The following is a 20,524-nucleotide window of genomic DNA, read 5'->3' as shown; positions in this document are numbered from 1 at the left end:
TGTTATGTCAAAAAATGTAGAGGTTGTTGTTCTGGAGAGGTAAATTTGATGGTATAGTTCAGCTTAGTAAAAAAAAATTTTTTTCTATGCCACTGTCATGGCTGTAAGTGACGATATAATTCATTCTGGGAGCAGACCATTTCTGAGACAATTTAAAGCAGTGTTAGGCTTATCCATTACTAGTATGTGTCTAGTTTGAGCAATAGATCTATGTCACTGACATATGGAATTTGAGATCTATAGACGAAATTACGAAGTCATATAAGAAGGTAGTTTTTACGTGAAAAATGCAGTGGCATGGAGGGGACATAGGAAATATCTTATTTATCACATTCGCACGTGTTAGCACCACGTGCGCACGTGTTAGCTACCACGTGCGAACGTGCTATTTAACAAGTGCGCAAGTAATAACTATCACGTTCACACGTGGTAGCTTACACGTGCGCACATGGTGCTAACACGTGGTGCTAATAGGTGCGCACGTAATAAATAAAATATTCCCTCCACCGATATCATAATTATATTGAAAGTCACATTTTACTGTTTTGATGTTCTGAGTTACTTCCCTTTGTTATTGATACGCCATCTGCAAGAGGAGAGAAATTCGTATTTTCGTAAAATGTAAGGATAAGTAATTATGTCTTTCTCCATACATGGGGGAGACATATTGTTTTTGCCTTTGCCGTCCGTCCGTCCGCATTAACTTTGTCCGGCTTTCACAGTATTGTGTCTGCAATCATTAGTCCTCCACCTCTGATTCATGTGGGAAAGTTCACAGGTGCCCGTCCAGTCTTGGTGCCAATATGGGTGCCTCCTCCAAAAAAAAAAATTAAAAACAGTTTTAAGCCTAAAACGAAAAAAAAAAATTTTTTTTCCTATAAATTATATACTTTAGGCTTAAAACAGTGTTTTTAATTATTATTATTATTATTATTTTTTTTTTTTTTTGGAGGGGGCGGCACCCATATGGGCACCAAGACTGGACAGGCACCTGTGGGAAAGTTGGCAGTTACTTGCGGAGAACAGGTTTGTACTGGTCAAAGAGCTATAAAAATAAAAAAAAATTATACTTCTTTCAAAAGTTTGTACTGGTACAGAATCCAGGAACACTGGTAAGGTTAACTGTCCGCCGTTACATGACTGAAATACTGTTGAAAAATGGCGTTAGACCTAAAACAAACAAATAAACTGCTGGCCGGAATTCGACGAAACTACATAGGAGTGATCAGTACCAAGCCTAGTTGAGCAAACCGCTGGCATGTTCTGCTTTGCTGCACTAAATGGCCACCAGAGCTAAATATAGAAAAATCTTGTCCGGATTTCACAGGTTAAATGGTTGGCCGCGGTGTTCACTGAAACTTTATAGGAGTGATGAGTACCAAGGTCCGAGCCTAGTTCTGCATATCGCCAGCATGTTAAGCTTCACTACACAAAATGGCCACCAGAGCTAAAAATAGAAAAATCTTGTCCTGCTTACACAGGTCAAACTGCTAGTCGAACTAATACGATGCATACAGTGTGTTTTATATTGTGATGGTCAAACTATAACGTCACGGTGGCTGCAAATGTCAGAAAATTAAAAAGCAACCACTCAGCAACAGTAAGCTTGTCTAGTCAAACTGCTGGCTGGATTTCGAAGAAACATCACTGGAGTGAACAGTACTGAGCTCAGTTTTGCATATCGCTGGCACATTCCGCTTTGCTGCACAAAATGGCCACCAAAGCTAAAAATAGAAAAATCTTGTCCGGCTTTCACAGGTCAAACTGTTGGCTGGATTTCTACGAAACTTCACAGGAGTGATCAGTATCAAGCCTAGTTGTGTATAGCGCTGGCACATTCTGCTTTGCTGCACAAAATGGTCACCAGACCTAAAAATAGAAAAATCTTGTCCGGCTTTCACAGGTGAAACTGCTGCCGGATATCGAGCTTCAAAGGAGTGATCAGTACATATCACTGACAGGTGCTGCTTCGCTGCACAAAATGGCTGCCAGAGCTAAAGGTATACATAGGGGGAGACTTATGTTTTGGGAAAAAAAACACCTTCCAGTTAATGCTTCTGTTTTTAGCTCACCTATCACGTAGTGGCAAGGTGAGCTTTTGTGATAGTCTGTCGTCCATCCACAATTTCTTGTGAACACGATAGAGACCACATCGATTTTAATCAAACTTGCACACAACTTGTATTGGCATAATATCCTGGTTCGTTTAGAAAACTTGCCAGATCCCATCATGGGTTCCAGAGTTATTGCCCCTTAAATGTTTACAATTCGTTATTTTGGCTTGTGAACATGATTGAGGCTACATTTTGCATTCAATTTTAATCAAACTTGCACACAATTTATATTGGGCTGTGGGATATGGGAGAGGGGGCAGTAATATATCTTGGTTCCTTTTGAAAACTGGCCAGATCCCATATGATGATGGGTTCCAGAGTTTTGACCCCTTAAAGGTCCAAAATTTTAGTTAAACCTAACCCTTACATATAGTCAGTATATTTTGGTGGTGTGCACCGACTCTATTGAATGTTTCATATGGAAAAGAGTTGTACCCATGAGAGGGTGCTTTCCCATGAGATTGAGGTTTATAAACCATTTAATAAATGGAAAGATACCGATGATAAAACCTTTTTAACTCGACTATACGAAGTATAAAGAGAGCTATCCTACTCGACCTGGCGTCGGCGTCTTTCCGCGTCCCCACCTTGGTTAATGTTTTTTTACACTTTCTCTTTTTTCATCATATCTCAGTAATTACTTGATGGATTTGATTCAAACTTAAAATAGTTATTCCTCATCATCACCCACATCATCTGACATAAGGGTCATAACTCTTGCACCAATATTTCATGATTTATCCCCCCTTTTCACTTAGATTTTCAGGTTAAAGTTTTGATGCACTTTCACCCTATCTCTGTTATTACTGAATGGATTTGATTCAAACTTAAAATAATAGTTCAACATCATCACCCACATTATATTTGATTCATACTTGAATTAGTTGTTCAACATGATCACCCACATCCTATGACACATGGTGCATAACTCTAGCACCAGTGTTTCATGAATTATTCCCCCTTTTAACTTAGAATTTCAGGTTAAAGTTTTGATGCACTTTTACTCTATCTCTGTTATTGCTGAATGGATTTGATTCATACTTGAATTAGTTGTTCAACATCATCACCCACATCATATGACACAAGGTTCATAACTTTAGCACCAATGTTTCATGAATTATTCCCCCTTTTTACTTAGAATTTAAGGTTAATTTTAATTTATTTTCACTATATCTCAGTTATTACTGAATGGATTTGATTCATACTTGAAGTACTTGTTTCACATCATCATATTCATCATATGACACAAGGTGCATAACTCCTGCACCAATATTTTATGAATTATGCCCCCTTTTTGTTTAGAATTATAGTTATATAATGTTTTGATACACTTTATTTTTACCTGTCTTATTACTTGATGTTTTTAATACAGACTCAAGCTATTGTGCATTATCTTCATCCATCATTGGAGTAATTAAACTCTCCAGTGACAGCTCCAGTTTCCTCAGATGTGCCCAGTTTCACTATCCAGCATTGAAATAGTCGAGCGCGCTGTCTCCTGTGACAGCTCTTGTTTTTTTGAGCAATCAAATACTAAAGAGCTAGAGGACATTGGTTTTAAAAGTTAGTAAAACATATCATGCAAGAAAGCAATTCGAAAAGCACACTTCTTTTCATCAACAGTAGTCACTGCCAGTTGTAGCAGCACAGACTTTAAACTTGCGAACCTAACAACAGATGTAAGGTGCTACATGTTTTCGATCCTTAAGATTAGTCCTATAAATAAGCCATAACTTAATATGTACAGTTTTACCTTCATGTTTATAGTAAAAATGTGGTTGCTTTAGTCCGTATTCATGGACCATTATTAAGTGACAATGTATATGAAATTAACTGGCAGTATATATCCTATATTATGTATCTAGGCTCAACAAATTGTTTGAAAGCAACTTGTCCTGCAGGAACCGTAATCTTGTTCTCCAGCTAATGCTATCACAATGGTTATCGTAATGGAATTAATTGAGTGGATTTGAGAGTAGCGACTATCAAATTAACTTTTGTTTTAGATCTTTTTGTTACCCAGCTTCTTCACAGCTCCATTTTAATTAGATTTATTGTATATTTGGTAAACAATTGTACTTATCCGGCAGGACAAGTACTACAGCAAGTTTGAGTCATTCCGAGCCAAATTCTACTCGTATTTGCGAGCGGACGAGTGGATTTGCTGAACCCTGGTATGTCTAAATGGACACCGTCCTAATACTGACACCTCATTGATTTTCTATTATTATTTAATTTCTAAGCCAAATTGAGTTCAGAGAGATGTTGCTTTTTTCATTTGATTCATTCGTAATATTTGACCTATAATTGCCTTCTTATATTGCAGTTTTGGAGAAATGGATGTGTAATGTTATGGCGTGTGAATCTTTCAGCCTGTCTGTCTTTCTGTCCATCATTTTCCTGCTTGGAGCATAACTCAGTTACCATTCAAGGTATTGACTTTAAAATTAGCATATAGGTATTTGGTGTTCAGAGGATGTGCAGAGCCAATGAACCAGGTCAGTAGCTCAAAGGTCAAGGTCACAAATGGAGCTCAAAGATCAAATTTGTCCCAAAATTTTGTGTCTAGAGCAAAATATTCAAATTCTACTCTTAGACAGTGTACAGTTGTGAAAGCTTATGGTAGTTTTTAATATCATGTCAGTAATGCTATTACAGATCATGCTGATTCTTAGCAACTTAGATAATGGTACAGAAATATACTACTGTGGTTATATTAGATGGCTTTTGTGCAACTTAATCAATACAAAAGCAATGTCATATGAAAGTGTTTACTATATGAATGTTTAAATTGTATGTTATTTATGTTTCTAGGCACAAAAACAAGTGTATTTACTGTATAAAGGGAAGTGTAGAAAAACTGCTGAACACCTGTCACCAAGACCTTTAGCCCAAAGGTCAAGGTCGCACAGGTGTATAATGTTTGCTGTAGAAAAACTGCTCATGGTATGATTTACATTTATTATTTTGTTTACAGTCAAAACATACACATTTTAGTAACCATTGCAAGGCACAAATAATATCTGTCATGTGTTTACGAATCAGATAGAAATATCCGTCCTGAGGGCACCTGCGCATCTGGCGGTAACAAGGCTAGCTGAGTTACCACCCATGCGCAGGTGGCCGAGGGACGGATATTTCTATACGATTCATAAACACATGATTGGTATTTTTTCTTGCATATCGTATACATATAAGCATTTAATTCTGACAGATTTTTTTTGCATACCGTATTTTACAAAAAAATAAGAAACAAAGCAAATAGAAATGCACTCTTTCTTGTAGTAGAGTATGTACAGCGGGGGAAATTAACATCCTTAAGCAGAAGTGATGTCATGAGGTTTCAGTGACGCACAATAACAAAGTTCCCCTTAAGTTGTATCATTTGTAGCGTAACGGTATGTTCTTACCATAAAATAACGTATTTTGAATTGAGAAATATGCTATAAGGAACGGAGAGAAACTATCAAGGTACCTGATTTTTTCGTATCTTACATATTCGGTGCATGAATCGCTAGCGAGCACTCGAGTCATCTGGCATAGGGGGTGCCAGGTGGGTTTTGCCTGCATGGGTAAAATTATTATTATTATTTTTATACTAGATTCATATAGTGCCCTTTTCATGATAAACACGTTCAAAGGCGCTTTACATATAGCAAACGCAGCCACACAGGGCGCTAAATTCATCCTCTACTAGTACAGACGCAGAGCGATCTGACCAGAGGGACAGACTGAGATAAAGCCTCCCCCGAACAGACAGAGAGAACAGAGAGAGATACATCAGGCCTGTCCGGCTAACTTAGCCTAGCACTTTGCGAATAGACAGTCTGGTTCTTTAACGTGTCCGGTGTATAATAATAATAATAATAACTTTATTTATAGAGGAAGGCACAGTTGGGGCTTGCCCAATCTTCCCTGTGGTCCTCTTTCAAACATAATTTACAAACAATATACACAAAAAAGAATCCTGAAGTTCAGTAAGGACTATTAAATTGAGAAATTCAATAAAATTGGGCATTGTTCTTGCAGCAGGATCATTGCAGGCTGTTCAAAAAGTGCAAAATTGATGATTTTGGCATGCTTTTTTTCATGGATGGTGTAAAACTTTTGTTTTGATAACTTTCTTTATTCTTGTATGAGAATCCTGATCTTGCCATTAATTAAAAGCACAAAACATGCACGAAATTTATAAAATGGCCACCCTGATTCTGCTCATAAGGGAAGTGCAATATTGCGACTCGCTACTTGTAAGACTGTCCGTGCCCAAAATTTTTGAATCTAAGTGTACCCTGCTACCTAATGTTATACATGTTAACAAAAGGGAGATAACTACAGGTATAATTATGAATAGCTAAGATCATCACGATTGCTTACCCTTGATACCTGAAATTCTATCAATAATCAAGCCAGCACAAGTTCATATAAAAAGATCCCCCTCTATATAAAAATGGTGATTGATGCTTTGTGTATTTTTGATGGTCTTGTAGCTGCTGCGTCCCTTGTGTGGTTATTGTTGTTTACTTTTTCAGGTTGCTTTGCATATAGCTTTTGGTATTCTTACTTCACCTGCATTTACCTTAAGAGTGTGGAGTCCTGTCAGACAGGTTATCACAACATATTTCAGTTTCTTTTCAGAACTAACTGCAAGTTCATCATCGGGAGGGGGATTTGTTGATGCCAGCCTGCCATGTATGTTGTGGTACTTAGTTCAATCTCTTCTATGGCAGGAGCGCTTGGCTTCATTTTTATGATAGATCTCTTGTATTAAGTGTCTGTTATTTTCTTCCATGTATAGGTTAGTGGTATGATGACTAGCCAGAAACCTGCAAAGATTTGGGTGATTCTGACAGCTTGGGCAGTCACCAGCTTACTATTGCAGTTAAAACACCAGGGAACTCTTCCAATGCTTATAATCATGTCCACATGCTTTTTTATTAGATTTTTGAATATCAGACTACATCTAGCCTTGATATTTTGACCTCCCGGTGTTCAAATCTTCAAATCTACATGTACAGTATACTGCCCAAAAATCATAAAAATTATAACTGGGAGGTGCTTGCTTTGTGTGGGACAGACTGTTAATAGATGAGCAAGCTCATTAGGAGCAGAGTTAAACAGAACCACTGAGAATTAAAACAGCGATAAAGATTAGAAGGTTTCAGTTGCCAGTCATTCAGGGAATAGTCAATCTACTCTTATATACCAAGGGAGACCAATCAAAAAATGTATGATTCTTAGATGATTGCAGGGTGCTGTGTGTGAGATTGAGATATTTCAGGTTCTTGTTGTGTTGGTTATGATCAACTGCAACAAGATTATACTTTATTTTGCAGAATATTATGAGAGCATTTCGATACGGAGATATTTGAGAGATTTCCAGTTAACATCTTTAAGCATTAATTTAGGGTGACACTTCTTGTTTAACCATAGATGTTGCATACATATTGAGCTGCTGATCATTGTACTCACTCAGTTTCATGTGAGCGGGACTTTTACCATGGATGCAAAATGGTTTACCACTATTCAAACTGTAGATGGAGATAGGTATTTTATACTGTTTCTTTGATTTTAGACATGTATATCTCATGGTACTTCTGAGTGAGTTAATTACTTTTGCTGTTATGTTATTTATGTGCTTTGGTCATCTGAGATCTATCCTTAAAGTGTCTTTGAGGTATTTCACAGTGTCTGTTATCTTGAGCATTATGTTATGGAGTGTGAAATAGTAAATGATAGCATTATGTTATGAAGTTGGGTGTGGCATATAGTAATTGCAGGATTTGTCTGTTCGTTTGTTTGTCCTAAATTCATGTCTGATCTGTAACTTTGTAATACATCAAAGGATTTAAATATTACTTGGCACAAATGTTCCCCATAATCAGACAATGTGTCATAGGCAAGATCTGGATCCCTAGGTCAAAGGTAAAGGTCACACTTGGAGGTCAAAAATCTACAGGGCTTTTTTATGCCCGGTCTGTAACTTAACCATCCATCAAAGGATTTTAGTATTACTTGGCAAAAATGTTTCCCATAATCAGACAGTGTGTCATGCTCAAAACTCAGAACCTGAGCTCAAATGCCAAGGTCACAATTGGAGGTTAAAGGTCAACAGGACATTTTTCCTGTCCGGTCTGTAACTTGACCATTTATTTGGGGATTTTGTATTACTTGGTACAAACATATCACATATGAGACAACTCATCATGCATTACACCCAGATCCCCAGCTGAAAGGTCAAGGTCACACTCAAGACGTCAAAGGAATTACTATTTTTACTGTGAGGTACATAACTCTGTCATTTTTATGCCCCCGAAGGGAGGCATATTAGTTTTCAACTGTCCGTCCGTTCGTTAGTTTGTTCGTTCATTAGTTCGTTCGTCACAACGTTAACTTTTTGCATGATGGCACTTTACTTGCGAACCACTGCACCCAGGACCTTCAAACTTCACATGCTGATATTACTTATTGTGTACAAGAACCCTACTGACTTTGGGGTTACCAGGTCACAGGTCAAGGTCACTAGGTTAAAGGTCAAGGCGCTGTGGGGGGCATTTGTCACCATTAGTGACAGCTCTTGTTAAACCAATTTTGCTATTTTTGTCACCAATGTATCCAACAATGAGACGACGTGCAACTCCCAGACTCCTAGCTCAAAGGTCACACCATTAGTACAGATGTCAGTATTGTTTTTTCCTGTCTGGCCTATAACTTTGCTATCCATCAAGGGATTTTAATATTTTTTTTGCACAAATGTTTCCCAAAATTAGACAACTGTCATGTACAACACCCAGACATCTAGCCCAAAGATCAAGGTCACGCTCTGAGGTCATAGATCAATGGGCTGTTTTCCCTGTCTGATCCATAAGATACAGGTTATAAAAAACAACCAAACATTTACTCAGATATTACATATCAGTTCCCACTTCCATTCAAATGATGCAGTATGGGGGCATGCACTTTTTCAAAAGTGAGTTAACAAAATGCAGAATGCACAACCCAGGTCACTAAGTCCAAGGTCAAGGTCTTGGGACTCTGAGTTTATACCTAACATCAAACCAGGATGTGGCTGTCCAAAACTTTATGATGATTTTATTAATATTATTGCAGATTTTAACTTGACACAGATAGTTACAGACACCACCACAGGAGGAAACACCCTGGATCTATTTTCAACTTCAAAACAAAAAGTAAGTTAAGTCCAGACATTTCCTGGCATTTTAAGTCATGATAATTTTACATTTTAATTCTCATGTAAAACCAACAAAAACTAAACAGACACCCAGAATAGACCCACTATTCAGAAAGACAAACTGGGACAGGTTTGGGGCTTATATGGAGGAAGAAAAAAATAATATTTTATTATCTGCAGAACGATGTCTGTTGAAGAACTGTGGTCTGATTTTTTAGAATTTTGCTATTTTCAGTTCTTCCAAAGCAGGTAATTTACCGTTTCCGTTTAGACTTGATATGAGTCTTCAGCCGTAGCCTCACATATCCACTCATATCCAAGGATTTCACAGAATCTAGGCCAACAAATGCATTAGGATCCATTTCCGTGTTGTTTGACAGTATTCTTAACTTCTTGAGACTTCGCAATCCCTGAAAGCACTTGCCTATTAAGGAGGTAGGTTACCTTGTTACCAGGGTAAATTCAAATTAATTGAACCGCAGCAACTTTTTGTATTTCATGTAATTTAATGTTTTAACTGCTACAATCTCAATTCCATTTATCTCTGTTCCAGTCCATGTTTGAAGTACATGACCCTCCAAATATATTTTATTAGCTCACCTGTCACATAGTGACAAGGTGAGCTTTTGTGATCACCCTTCGTCCGTCGTCCGTCGTCTGTGCGTGCGTGCATGCGTCAACAATTTCTTGTCTGCACGATAGTGGTTTCATTATTGATTTTATTTTAACCAAACTTGCACACAACTTGTATCACCATAAGATGTCGGTTCCTTTCTTGAACTGGCCAGATCCCATTATGGGTTCCAGAGTTATGGCCCCTGAAAGGGCCAAAAATAGCTATTTTGACCTTGTCTGCACAATAGCAGCTTCATTTATGATTTTATTTTAACCAAACTTGCACACAACTTGTATCACCATAAGATCTTGGTTCCTTTCTTGAACTGGTGAGATTCCTTTATGGGTTCCAGAGTTATGGCCCCTGAAAGGGCCAGAATTAGCTATTTTGACCTTGTCTGCACAATAGCAGCTTCATTTATGATTTGAATTTAATCAAACTTGCACAAAACTTGTGTCACCATAAGATCTCGGTTCCTTTCTTGAACTGGCCAGATCCCATAATGGGTTTTAGAGTTATGGCCCCTGAAAGGGTCAGAATTAGCTATTTTGACCTTGTCTGCACAATAGCAGCTTCATTTATGATTTTATTTTAACCAAACTTGCACACAACTTGTATCACCATAAGATCTTGGTTCCTTTCTTGAACTGGCGAGATTCCTTTATGGGTTCCAGAGTTATGGCCCCTGAAAGGGCCAGAATTAGCTATTTTGACCTTGTCTGCACAATAGCAGCTTCATTTGTGATTTAAATTTAATCAAACTTGCACAAAACTTGTGTCACCATAAGATCTCGGTTCCTTTCTTGAACCGGCCAGATCCCATAATGTGGTCCAGAGTTATGGCCCCTGAATGGGCCAGAATTAGCTATTTTGACCTTGTCTGTACAATAGCAGCTTCATTATGTCTCCCCCAGGAGACATATTGTTTTTTCCCTGTCCGTCCGTCTGTCCGTCCGTACGTCACACTTCATTTCCGAGCAATAACTGGAGAACCATTTGACCTAGAACCTTCAAACTTCATAGGGTTGTAGGGCTGCTGGAGTAGACGACCCCTATTGTTTTTGGGATCACTCCGTCAAAGGTCAAGGTCACAGGGGCCTGAACATTGAAAACCATTTCCGATCAATAACTAGAGAACCACTTGACCCAGAATGTTGAAACTTCATAGGATGATTGGTCATGAAGAGTAGATGACCCCTATTGATTTTGGGGTCACTTCGTCAAAGGTCTAGGTCACAGGGGCCTGAACATTGAAAACCATTTCCGATCAATAACTAGAGAACCACTTGACCCAGAATGTTGAAACTTCATAGGATGATTGTACATGCAAAGTAGATGACCCGTATCGATTTTGGGGTCACTCCATTAAAGGTCAAGGTCACAGGGACCTGAACATTGAAAACCATTTCCGGTCAGTAACTTGAGAACCACTTGACCCAGAATGTTGAAACTTAATAGGATGATTGGTCATAAAGAGTAGATGACCCCTAACGTTTTTTGGGTCACTCTGTGAAAGGTCAAGGTCACAGGGCCCGAACATTGAAAACCATTTCCGGTCAGTAACTTGAGAACCACTTGACCCAGAATGATGAAACTTCATAGGATGATTGGTCATGCAGAGTAGATGAACCCTAACGATTTTAGGGTCACTCTTTTAAAAGTCAAGGCCACAGGGGCCTGAACATGGAAAACCATTTCCAATCAATAACTTGAGAACCTCTCGACCCAGAATGTTGAAACTTCATAGGATGATTGTTCGTGCAGAGTAAATGACCCTTATTGTTTTTGGGGTCACTATGTTAAAGGTCAAGGTCTCAGGGGCCTGAACATTGATAACCAGGTCCGATCAATAACTTGAGAACCACTTGACCCAGAATGTTGAAACTTAATAGGATGATTGAACATGCAGAGTAGATGACCCCTATTGATTTTGGGGTCAGTCTATTAAAGTTCAAGGTCACAGTGGCCTGTTCATGTAAAATCATTTTTTGGAAATAACTTGAGAACCACTTGACCTACAATGTTGAAACTTAATAGGATGATTGGACATGCAGAGTAGATGACCCCTATTCATTTTGAGGTCACTTGATCAAAGGTCAAGGTCACAGGAGCCTGAACAGTGACTTGAGAACCACTAGGCCAAGAGTGTTGAAATTTAGCGGGATGACTGGACATGCCAAGTAGATGATCCCTATTGCAGCCACCCATCAGTGTCTCTTTGACTTTCGCTCCTGACCCCTATTGACTTCTTGCCTATAGGACTTTGCATTGGGGGAGACATGCACTTTTTTACAAAAGCATTTTCTAGTTTATGATTTGATTTTAACCAAGCTTGCACACAACTTGTACCACCACAAGATCTTGCTTCCTTTCTTGAACTGGCCAGATTATGTCTTGGGTTCAAGAATTATGGCCCCTTAAAGGTCCAAAATCGGCTATTTTGGCTTTTGCAGCCATATAGAGACTTCATTTATGGTTTTATTTGATACAAACTTCCAGAATATCTTCAACAACAATAAATCTTGGATTCAATGACAAATCAGATCCAGTCGTAGGTTCCAGAGTTATTTTATATCTGATTACCTCCCCTGATTGTAATCAAAATGGATTTATATCAGTAAGTACTTATAGGACTTATTTGAAATTTCATTATTGTTATTAGTTGGACTGAGACAATCAGGGTAGATAACTATGGACTGATTTTATGTCAAATTACCTCCCTTTATTTCAAACTAAAATGGGTATATCTCTGTAACTAATGAATTTATTTGGCAGATCCTTCTTTTGTTCACTTACAATATTTTTTTTTAATTACTTCCCTTTTACGTTACTATAAATAGCTTATTTTAAGTAACTTTTTTATTATTGGCCATAGGGAAAAACCGAGACCACTTTTCTGTGGTACAACATGGATGGTACCTCCAATTTTTAGGTGTTTTTTGACATATCTATACCTTGTAAGAAATTTTTTCTTCTGTTTGGTTAAATTTCTTCCCTTTGTTGTTCCTGTCGTTTGGATTTAGATATTTTTTCTGAGGACCTTCTTGTCCTCAAGTGCAATGATAACAGGTGAGCGATATAGGGACATCATGGCCCTCTTGTATTGAAAGATGACAGGTTACTTATGGTAAAAAATTCACTTTTAACAAGCCGATAATAAAATGAAATAAAATACCAGTTAGTATTTTACAGTGAAAAGAATACGTACGGTTTTGCTTGTATCAAAATGTAACAATAGAACAGGTTTTGTAATACAGAACAGTTAGAATTAGTAAAGGTGCAATTATATTGGTCTCTATTTCCTATGCCTGTTTGTAAATTATGTTTGAAAGAGGACCACAGGGAAGATTGGGCAAGGCCCAACTGTGCCTTCCTCTATAATTAAAGTTATTATTATTATTATATTCTGTCATGTTATCGCAACTAAACACAAATGACAAATGGAAAAGTCTCATTTGTATCGAAACACTTTAATTCATTGTCTTAGTGAAATAATAAAGCAAAAATGAGGTAACCACAAGGCTAGTTGTTCATTTTCTTGGTATTGAATCTATTTTGCAAATTGATAAAATACCTGTGAAGCATCAAAGGTGTTCCTCACCTGACAGTAATATTTAAATAGATACGAAGTTGCAAGTAGTCCATGCATCACTGTTTACTCTTAAAAAAGGGAAAATACGGAGAAAGTCATTATTATCCCTAGTTTTGGAATCTAGAAAATTGTCATCAATTATGTATACCATAAATTTACAGAACTGCAGTGAGAGTAGTTTTGTTATTTGAAGATACATTTTTGTATGGGTCTCAAGAGGTGTCAAAACTCACTCTTGTTGCATGGTTGTCACAAAGTTTTTTTTATGCCCTCGAAGGGAGGCATATAGTTTTTGAACCGTCTGTTGGTCTGTCGTTCTGTCAGTCTGTCCGCAATTTTCGTGTCCGGTCCATATCTTTGTCATCGATGGATGGATTTTCAAATAACTTGGCATGAATATGTACCACAGTAAGACGACGTGTCGCACGCAAGACCCAGGTCCGTAGCTCAAAGGTCAAGGTCACATCTAGACATTAAAGGATAGTGCATTGATGGGCGTGTCCGGTCCATATCTTTGTCATCCATGGATGGATTTTCAAATAACTTGGCATGAATGTGTACCACAGTAAGACGATGTGTTGCGCGCAAGACCCAGGTCCGTAGCTCAAAGGTCAAGGTCACACTTAGACTTTAAAGGATAGTGCATTGATGGGCTGTACTTGTCCGGGTTCCCTATCTTGTCATCGATGATGGGTTTCAATAAACTTGGCATGACTATGTCACGTAAGTGTCACGGCAGACCAGGTCCGTAGCTCAAAGGTCAAGGTCACACTTAGACGTTAAAGGATAGTGCATTGATGGGTGTGTCCAGTCCATATCTTTGTCATCCATGGATGGATTTTCAAATAACTTGGCATGAATGTGTACCACAGTAAGACAACGTGTCAAGGTCACACTTAGATGTTAAAGGTCATTTTTCATGATAGTGCATTGATGGGCGTGTCCGGTCCATATCTGGGTCATTCATGCATGGATTTTAAAATAACTACGCATGAATGTGTGACACAGTAAGACGACGTGCCGCGCGCAAGACCCAGCTATGTAGGTCAAAGGTCCTTAACTCTAACATCGGCCATAACTATTCATTCAAAGTGCCATCGGGGGCATGTGTCATCCTATGGAGACAGCTCTTGTTTATATAGTAACCATCTGCACAAGAACATATCAGTCACTTATTTTGCAAGATTGTCTTACAGTGACAAAATTGGTTTGATCAAAATAAACACTGGCTTTAACAAGTTCCAGAATTTCACTTCAGAATCTATCTGGCTATTTCCTTTCCAGCCAAAGTTGCGGGACATGGCAGCAGCGCCATTGGGCAGTACCAGTTCTTTAAGTTTGGCTCCATCCCTGGGTTCTAGCTGTGACAGTATCAATGTAGAAGACATGAGCCCAGGTCAGTTATGCTCCCAGGCTCAGTTACTAGCAGGAACAGCAGCTCCAGCTGTCAAAGTCTCGGCAAGACGGGTAAGGATAGTGAGTTGAACAGAAAAAGTACCGGAGATGGTATATTTTATACAGGTATATTTTATATATGTTTAGTCTGACTTTTCGAAAAATGACTATTCGAAGAATAATTATGGCTATTTTACTCACCCAAGCTGTGACATGGGAGTCAAATTGCATTAAGGTTTAAAGTTTTATGGCAAACTTCTCCATTTCACTATATTTTCTTAACTATTGCCCCATAAAGATTTGTCCCCTATGAATACTAATGATTTTACAGCAGTCATATTTTAAAAAGTTTGGGTAAAAATACCACAGCACTGTTGAAATTAGTTGATTATCAAAAATAATAAGATTCTGAAATCCTTGATAAAAGTCACTAGAACACTACAATAATCCAGTAGATGGTGCAGATAAAACTGCATAGCCTCTGGATATTTATGTCAGATGTTTTGAACATTCAGAAATGGCTTTTTTAATAATTGCAATAAAAAGAACTTTTTATCTGCAACAGCACTATATAGTAAACTCTAAAATGCTTATTATTATTAAGTCGGGCTAGTGAAAATTGATATAAAATTGAAATAATTTAATTGTACTTTGTATCATAAACATCAAAATATCTATTTATACAATACTGGTGTATTGTTTGTACATTTTTGAAATACTGCACTTACTGTATATTCACCTTTTATAGGTGGGAAGTTAGGCAGCGTATGAAATCCTTGTCTGTTCAATAGCTAGAGCTTTATATGCTCTCTGAAAAATTTCAAGGGAACAAGCATGTAGTTGCTGCCTCATCTGTCAGTCAGTATGTGCATGCATAACTAGAATAGCTTTTCTCAAAACTATGTCAAACCTATACAAATTGTGTACCTCTTTGAAATATAGGCCAAGTTTGTTAATCAGCTGGTTCAACCCAGAGTCTTAAGTGTTATGGCCCTTGAATCAGTCAAAGTTGACCATGTTTGCTTGATAACTGGAATAATATTTCTTCGATCATAACCATAACCATTACTGTAACCAGTTATTCCTTATCTAGTTTACAAAGAAAAAAATCTCTTTCTGTGAAATTACCTGTATACATGTAAGGGAAAATTATTTCCCCTTTGGAATTTGGGATGGTATTTTGAAATGAATATATTGGTGATCTTGCTACATGACAGGCATAATTATATTGTGACAAATAATGGCACTTTTTTATGCCCAGATACGGAAGACCCGGGCATATAGTGTTTTAACATTGCATCATTAAACATTAGAGGATTGTTGTATAGCATGTGAAGTTATGCACCAGGTGTTCTGTTAGGGATTTCACTCAGTGAGACCAGAGTCGTGGTCCTTGACTTAGTTAGAAATATACATAAATTGCTTAAAAGTTTGTTTTGCATATAATAATTATCTTAAAAAATGTTTCACCTAGAGTCATGAAAGTCCTATGGACACTTGTCTAGTTTTACCTTTTGTTCCTTATGTTTCTTAATATTGTCTTTTAGTTAGTACCGTATCTTATTATCCATAACCATCCTGCCCACACGTGTCCCCCAAGTTACCTGCCCACGTGTCCCCCAAGTTACCTGCCCACACGTGTCCCCCATATTACCTGCCCACACGCATCCCCCCAAGTTACCTGCCCACATGAGTCCCCCATGTTACCTGCCTGTATTTAGTGATAAGTTAAAAAAATCTTGTCTTGTTTAGAAAAAAATCACCCTCTACCAAAACTGTTGAAGCAATCACGGGCCATGATGGCCTTCTATATACCTTGTATACTCAAATTCTCCTATAGCTTCCATTCAGTTTAGATGATACGTAACATACTTCATCAACAGGAAGTGGAAGTGCGCATATTTTTTTATCTTTCATGTCTGAATATTTTATCTTGTGTTATGTACCTGTTTTTGACTTTACAGTATTGCTGCTACATTAATGCATTGTGTGCTCAACTCCTCCTACAGCTTTCATTCAGTTCAAATGAAACTTGGCATACATCATCAATATCAAGGGGACATTCAGGTATTCTTGGGAGTTTTATCTGATATTTTTTTGCTGAGTTAAACATTGTTTTTTTTTTACTTGAGATACAATTTTGTCGAGCATTGGGCATGACTGTGTCATACAACGTTTACACCATTCTTGTTGACATCTGATAGCATTTTCAGTCAGTTTTAAAAAATGTGAAATGTTTTATGTTTATTTTTTCCTTAATTTAAACACTACCATTTTGAATATATGAAAAATCAAGTCTTTTTTGTATTTTATTCTTATTTAGCATTTTAATTAAAGAAAAGCTTATGTAATATATATATGTATATGGTATAATTCTTTTAAGGTCACAAATGTTCTTTGTAATATTTCACTTATTCATAACTTGCAGATATGAAAAATATTATCTAAAAAGGATTCTGATTGTAAGTTGCACTACACATTAAACCATTACAAACAAGGTTATTGAGTTTTTTAACATAAAAAACTGGTAATTATATGAGTACAACTAAAATCAGTTATAGGGGAAAATAAATCATCCATCCCGGCCAGTCTGCATGGTTAGTCACTACTACAGTTTCTTTCCTTGTGAAATTAATGCCAGATTAAGGGTATTTCCCTTAATATCCAAATAGTCATGATTTTTCCCTATATATTCTGAAAAAAATATTCCCCCTCCCCCATAAAAAGTATAAATAGCTGAGACTCAGTATCCCCAACTGTCTTCTCACAAAATTCTGGTTATCTCAAAATTGTGATTATCTCAAAATTCTGGTTATCTCAATTTTCTGTTATCTCAATTTTCTGTTCAGGTCCCATCAAAATTTCTTCTTAAACTATGTATGTTCATTTGACTTCAGTCAGATTCAAGATGTGGCAACTTCAAATGTATAGAGGTGAATTTGAAGTCCCTCATGCAAATTCCTGCATTTACCTCTCAATGTGTCAAAGTTAGATAAGCATTGCTTATATGAAAGTGAGCTCCTAAGATTCGAAAATAAAGTAAATAAAACCTAGGAAAGAATGCATTTCAGATTGCTTGGTACATGCTTGGTACATGTATTTCGAGACTAAAGCAACACATTTGTATCAAATATCATTTTTGTGCACCCCACACACCCTCCAACAGTTTTCAACTTCAATTAATAAGACTGCATAAAGTGGGAATTCTAATAGAATAATGATTGCATGTTATATTCATAGACAATGAATTTGGTGTTCATGTCCTTTGTGTGTGGGATGGAGATTTCACTCTTGAAGTGATATGATGACATAATTAACCATTTGGGACTTTTTCTTGGTTCATTGTAAGAAAGTATGGTATCAAAGACTTGGTTTCCAGTGTATGAGAAAAGTTATTTAATGCTCTAGCCTCATTATGTCCCCCACCCGCTCACCCCACCACCAACCCCACTGGGGAAGACATATTGTTTTTTGCCCTGTCCGTACGGACTTCTTTCTGTCACACTTCATTTCTGATCAATAACTGGAGAACCATTTGACCTGGACATGACCCCTATTGATTTTGAGATCTTTAGTCAAGGGTCAAGGTCACAGTGACCCGGAACATTTAAACCATTTTCGGAAGATAACTTGATAACACTTGGGCCTAGGATCATGAAACTTGATAGGTAGGTTGATAATGACCAGCAGATGACCCCTATTGATTTTGAGGTCAAAGGTCAAGGTCACATAGTTAAACCATTTCCAGACGATAACTTGAGAACGCTTGGGCCCAGGATCACGAAACTTAATAGTAAGGTTTATCATGACCGTCAGATGACCCCTATTGTTTTTGAGGTCAGTAGGTCAAAGGTCAAGGTCACTCTGAGCCTGAACAGTAGTTTTTTTTGCCATTTTGCCAAATAACTAGAGAATGCTTTTGGCTAAGATCACATTTGATATGGAGGTCACTTATGACTGGTAAATGACCCATAATTATTGAATTGAGATCAGTACGTCAAACATTCAGTGCACAGTGACCAAGCCCCAATTTCATGAAAAAACTTAAGTAATTACTTAGTTAAGTCTGTTATTTTAAAATCATGCTATTGCTTAAGCTATTGTTATTTAATGTTGATTTTTTCTATACCAATGTATTTATAGCTAAATTAAACTATGGTTAGTAGTATTTGTCTGCAGTACTTATTTCAGTCACGCAAATATGATATTTCTATTTAAGCACGATATAACGAACTTAAGTATATGCTTAAGTATATTTCTTATTTTTAGACTTCATTTTCTGTAAAATTCAGAATTGTTGTGGTTTGATCTTTGAAATAGTTATGTATGGGTCAGATATAGACAAAAAAGTCAACATAGAAGACACATAACGGGCAAAAACAAGCATTTGAAATAACAGACTTAAAAATTGGGTCCTACTACCGTCATCCTAGGAATATACGACGCACATTTTTTTACGAGATTCTGGTCTCGAAGGACTGATGTGTCCTATATATGGGGATAGAAAAAGACCAAGCATCTCCCCTGACACAAAAATTAAGAGGATCGATCTTTGTTTACCCCGCGTACCTCTATATTGAAGAGAATTCAAGGGGAGTAAATACCAATGACTCGGGCATAGCTAATAGCCGGTATCGGGACCCGGCGTCTTAAATTACTTTTGTATAAAATGTAAAATTTAGAGCTTGCGTAAAAAAGATAAATAAATGCTGTTTTTCATTAAAACATATTTTACAACGCATTTCTGTAACTGATCATTAAGTTTTTTACAAGACCTGTGTAAAACTTTCCTGGCGTGTTTTCACACATTTTGCATTAAGATACTTGAAACTCCATATCAGGTAGTCCGGAAATTGATGATCTAATCGTCAAACATAATTTTGATAGTTGTCTATAATCCTCTTGTTCATTGAGAAATTCATGTCCGAGGCATTACTTATCTTACACCTACTGTCACAATCTGCAAACAATTAACCGTTTAATCATACCCCGAGGCAATTGTAAACATGTGCATGTGAGATTTTAGACTGATCCAATATGATCTTGATGTTCAAAACAATTTGCAAACCAGTCTTAAAATTACGTCATTTTACAGCCACGTGCCAAAATGTACTTTCGTTTTCACTGGCGTCAATATTCATGGAGCAGAGGATGCGGCAGTTTAGTGCATACACAGAGTTTATGCTTTTCAATTTAAATACTTGCCACAACATCCAAAAAAATCGACAATGATTAAGCAAAACTGGCGAATTCGTAGAAACTATAGCGAATTTCGGACAAACATAAGTTTGGATAAGTGTTAAGTGGGTATAAGCATTTTTCCAGAATTCTGCTGATATTTTTTCACTGCGTCCTATACACGAGTGCGACCTATATTCGGCCGATTACGGTAGTCATTTCTGTTCCTTGTGCAGTTACTGAAGGCATCAAAGGGGGCATTTCGTGTTCTACAAGTGCTTGTTAGTCCCCTACTGGTTGAAAACCAGTTCCCCTACTGGTTGAAAACCAGTTTCGGGGACTATAGGAATGCACTTTTCCGTCCGTCATTCTGTCATGCCGTCTTTCCTTCAGTTTGTCCGTCTGCAATTTCGTGTCCGGTCCATAACTCTGTCATTTAT

The 20,524-nt window shown here is 37.4% G+C and overlaps 1 protein-coding gene across 3 annotated transcripts in view; it reads left to right on the top strand.

Annotated features, from left to right (window-relative positions):
• The first annotated feature begins 3,549 nt into the window (after positions 1-3,549).
• LOC123556229 (uncharacterized) overlaps positions 3,550-20,524 on the top strand; it is a 64,440-nt gene continuing 47,465 nt past the window's right edge. For 2 of the 3 annotated variants that reach the window (XM_053542501.1, XM_053542502.1), the window contains exons 1-6: positions 3,551-4,288; positions 4,441-4,546; positions 4,929-5,060; positions 6,910-7,658; positions 9,222-9,301; positions 14,796-14,978. In XM_053542501.1, coding sequence (XP_053398476.1) covers positions 7,649-7,658; positions 9,222-9,301; positions 14,796-14,978 — 273 coding nt within the window. In that variant the 5' untranslated portion in view covers positions 3,551-4,288; positions 4,441-4,546; positions 4,929-5,060; positions 6,910-7,648. Of the gene's footprint in view, positions 4,289-4,440; positions 4,547-4,928; positions 5,061-6,909; positions 7,659-9,221; positions 9,302-14,795; positions 14,979-20,524 lie in introns of all 3 variants that reach the window. The other variant, XM_053542500.1, reaches the window with a different exon arrangement.

The sequence above is a fragment of the Mercenaria mercenaria genome, chromosome 5 (assembly GCF_021730395.1).
Source record: "Mercenaria mercenaria strain notata chromosome 5, MADL_Memer_1, whole genome shotgun sequence".
Lineage (NCBI taxonomy): Eukaryota > Metazoa > Mollusca > Bivalvia > Venerida > Veneridae > Mercenaria > Mercenaria mercenaria.
This window is presented reverse-complemented; position numbering and strand designations above follow the sequence as displayed.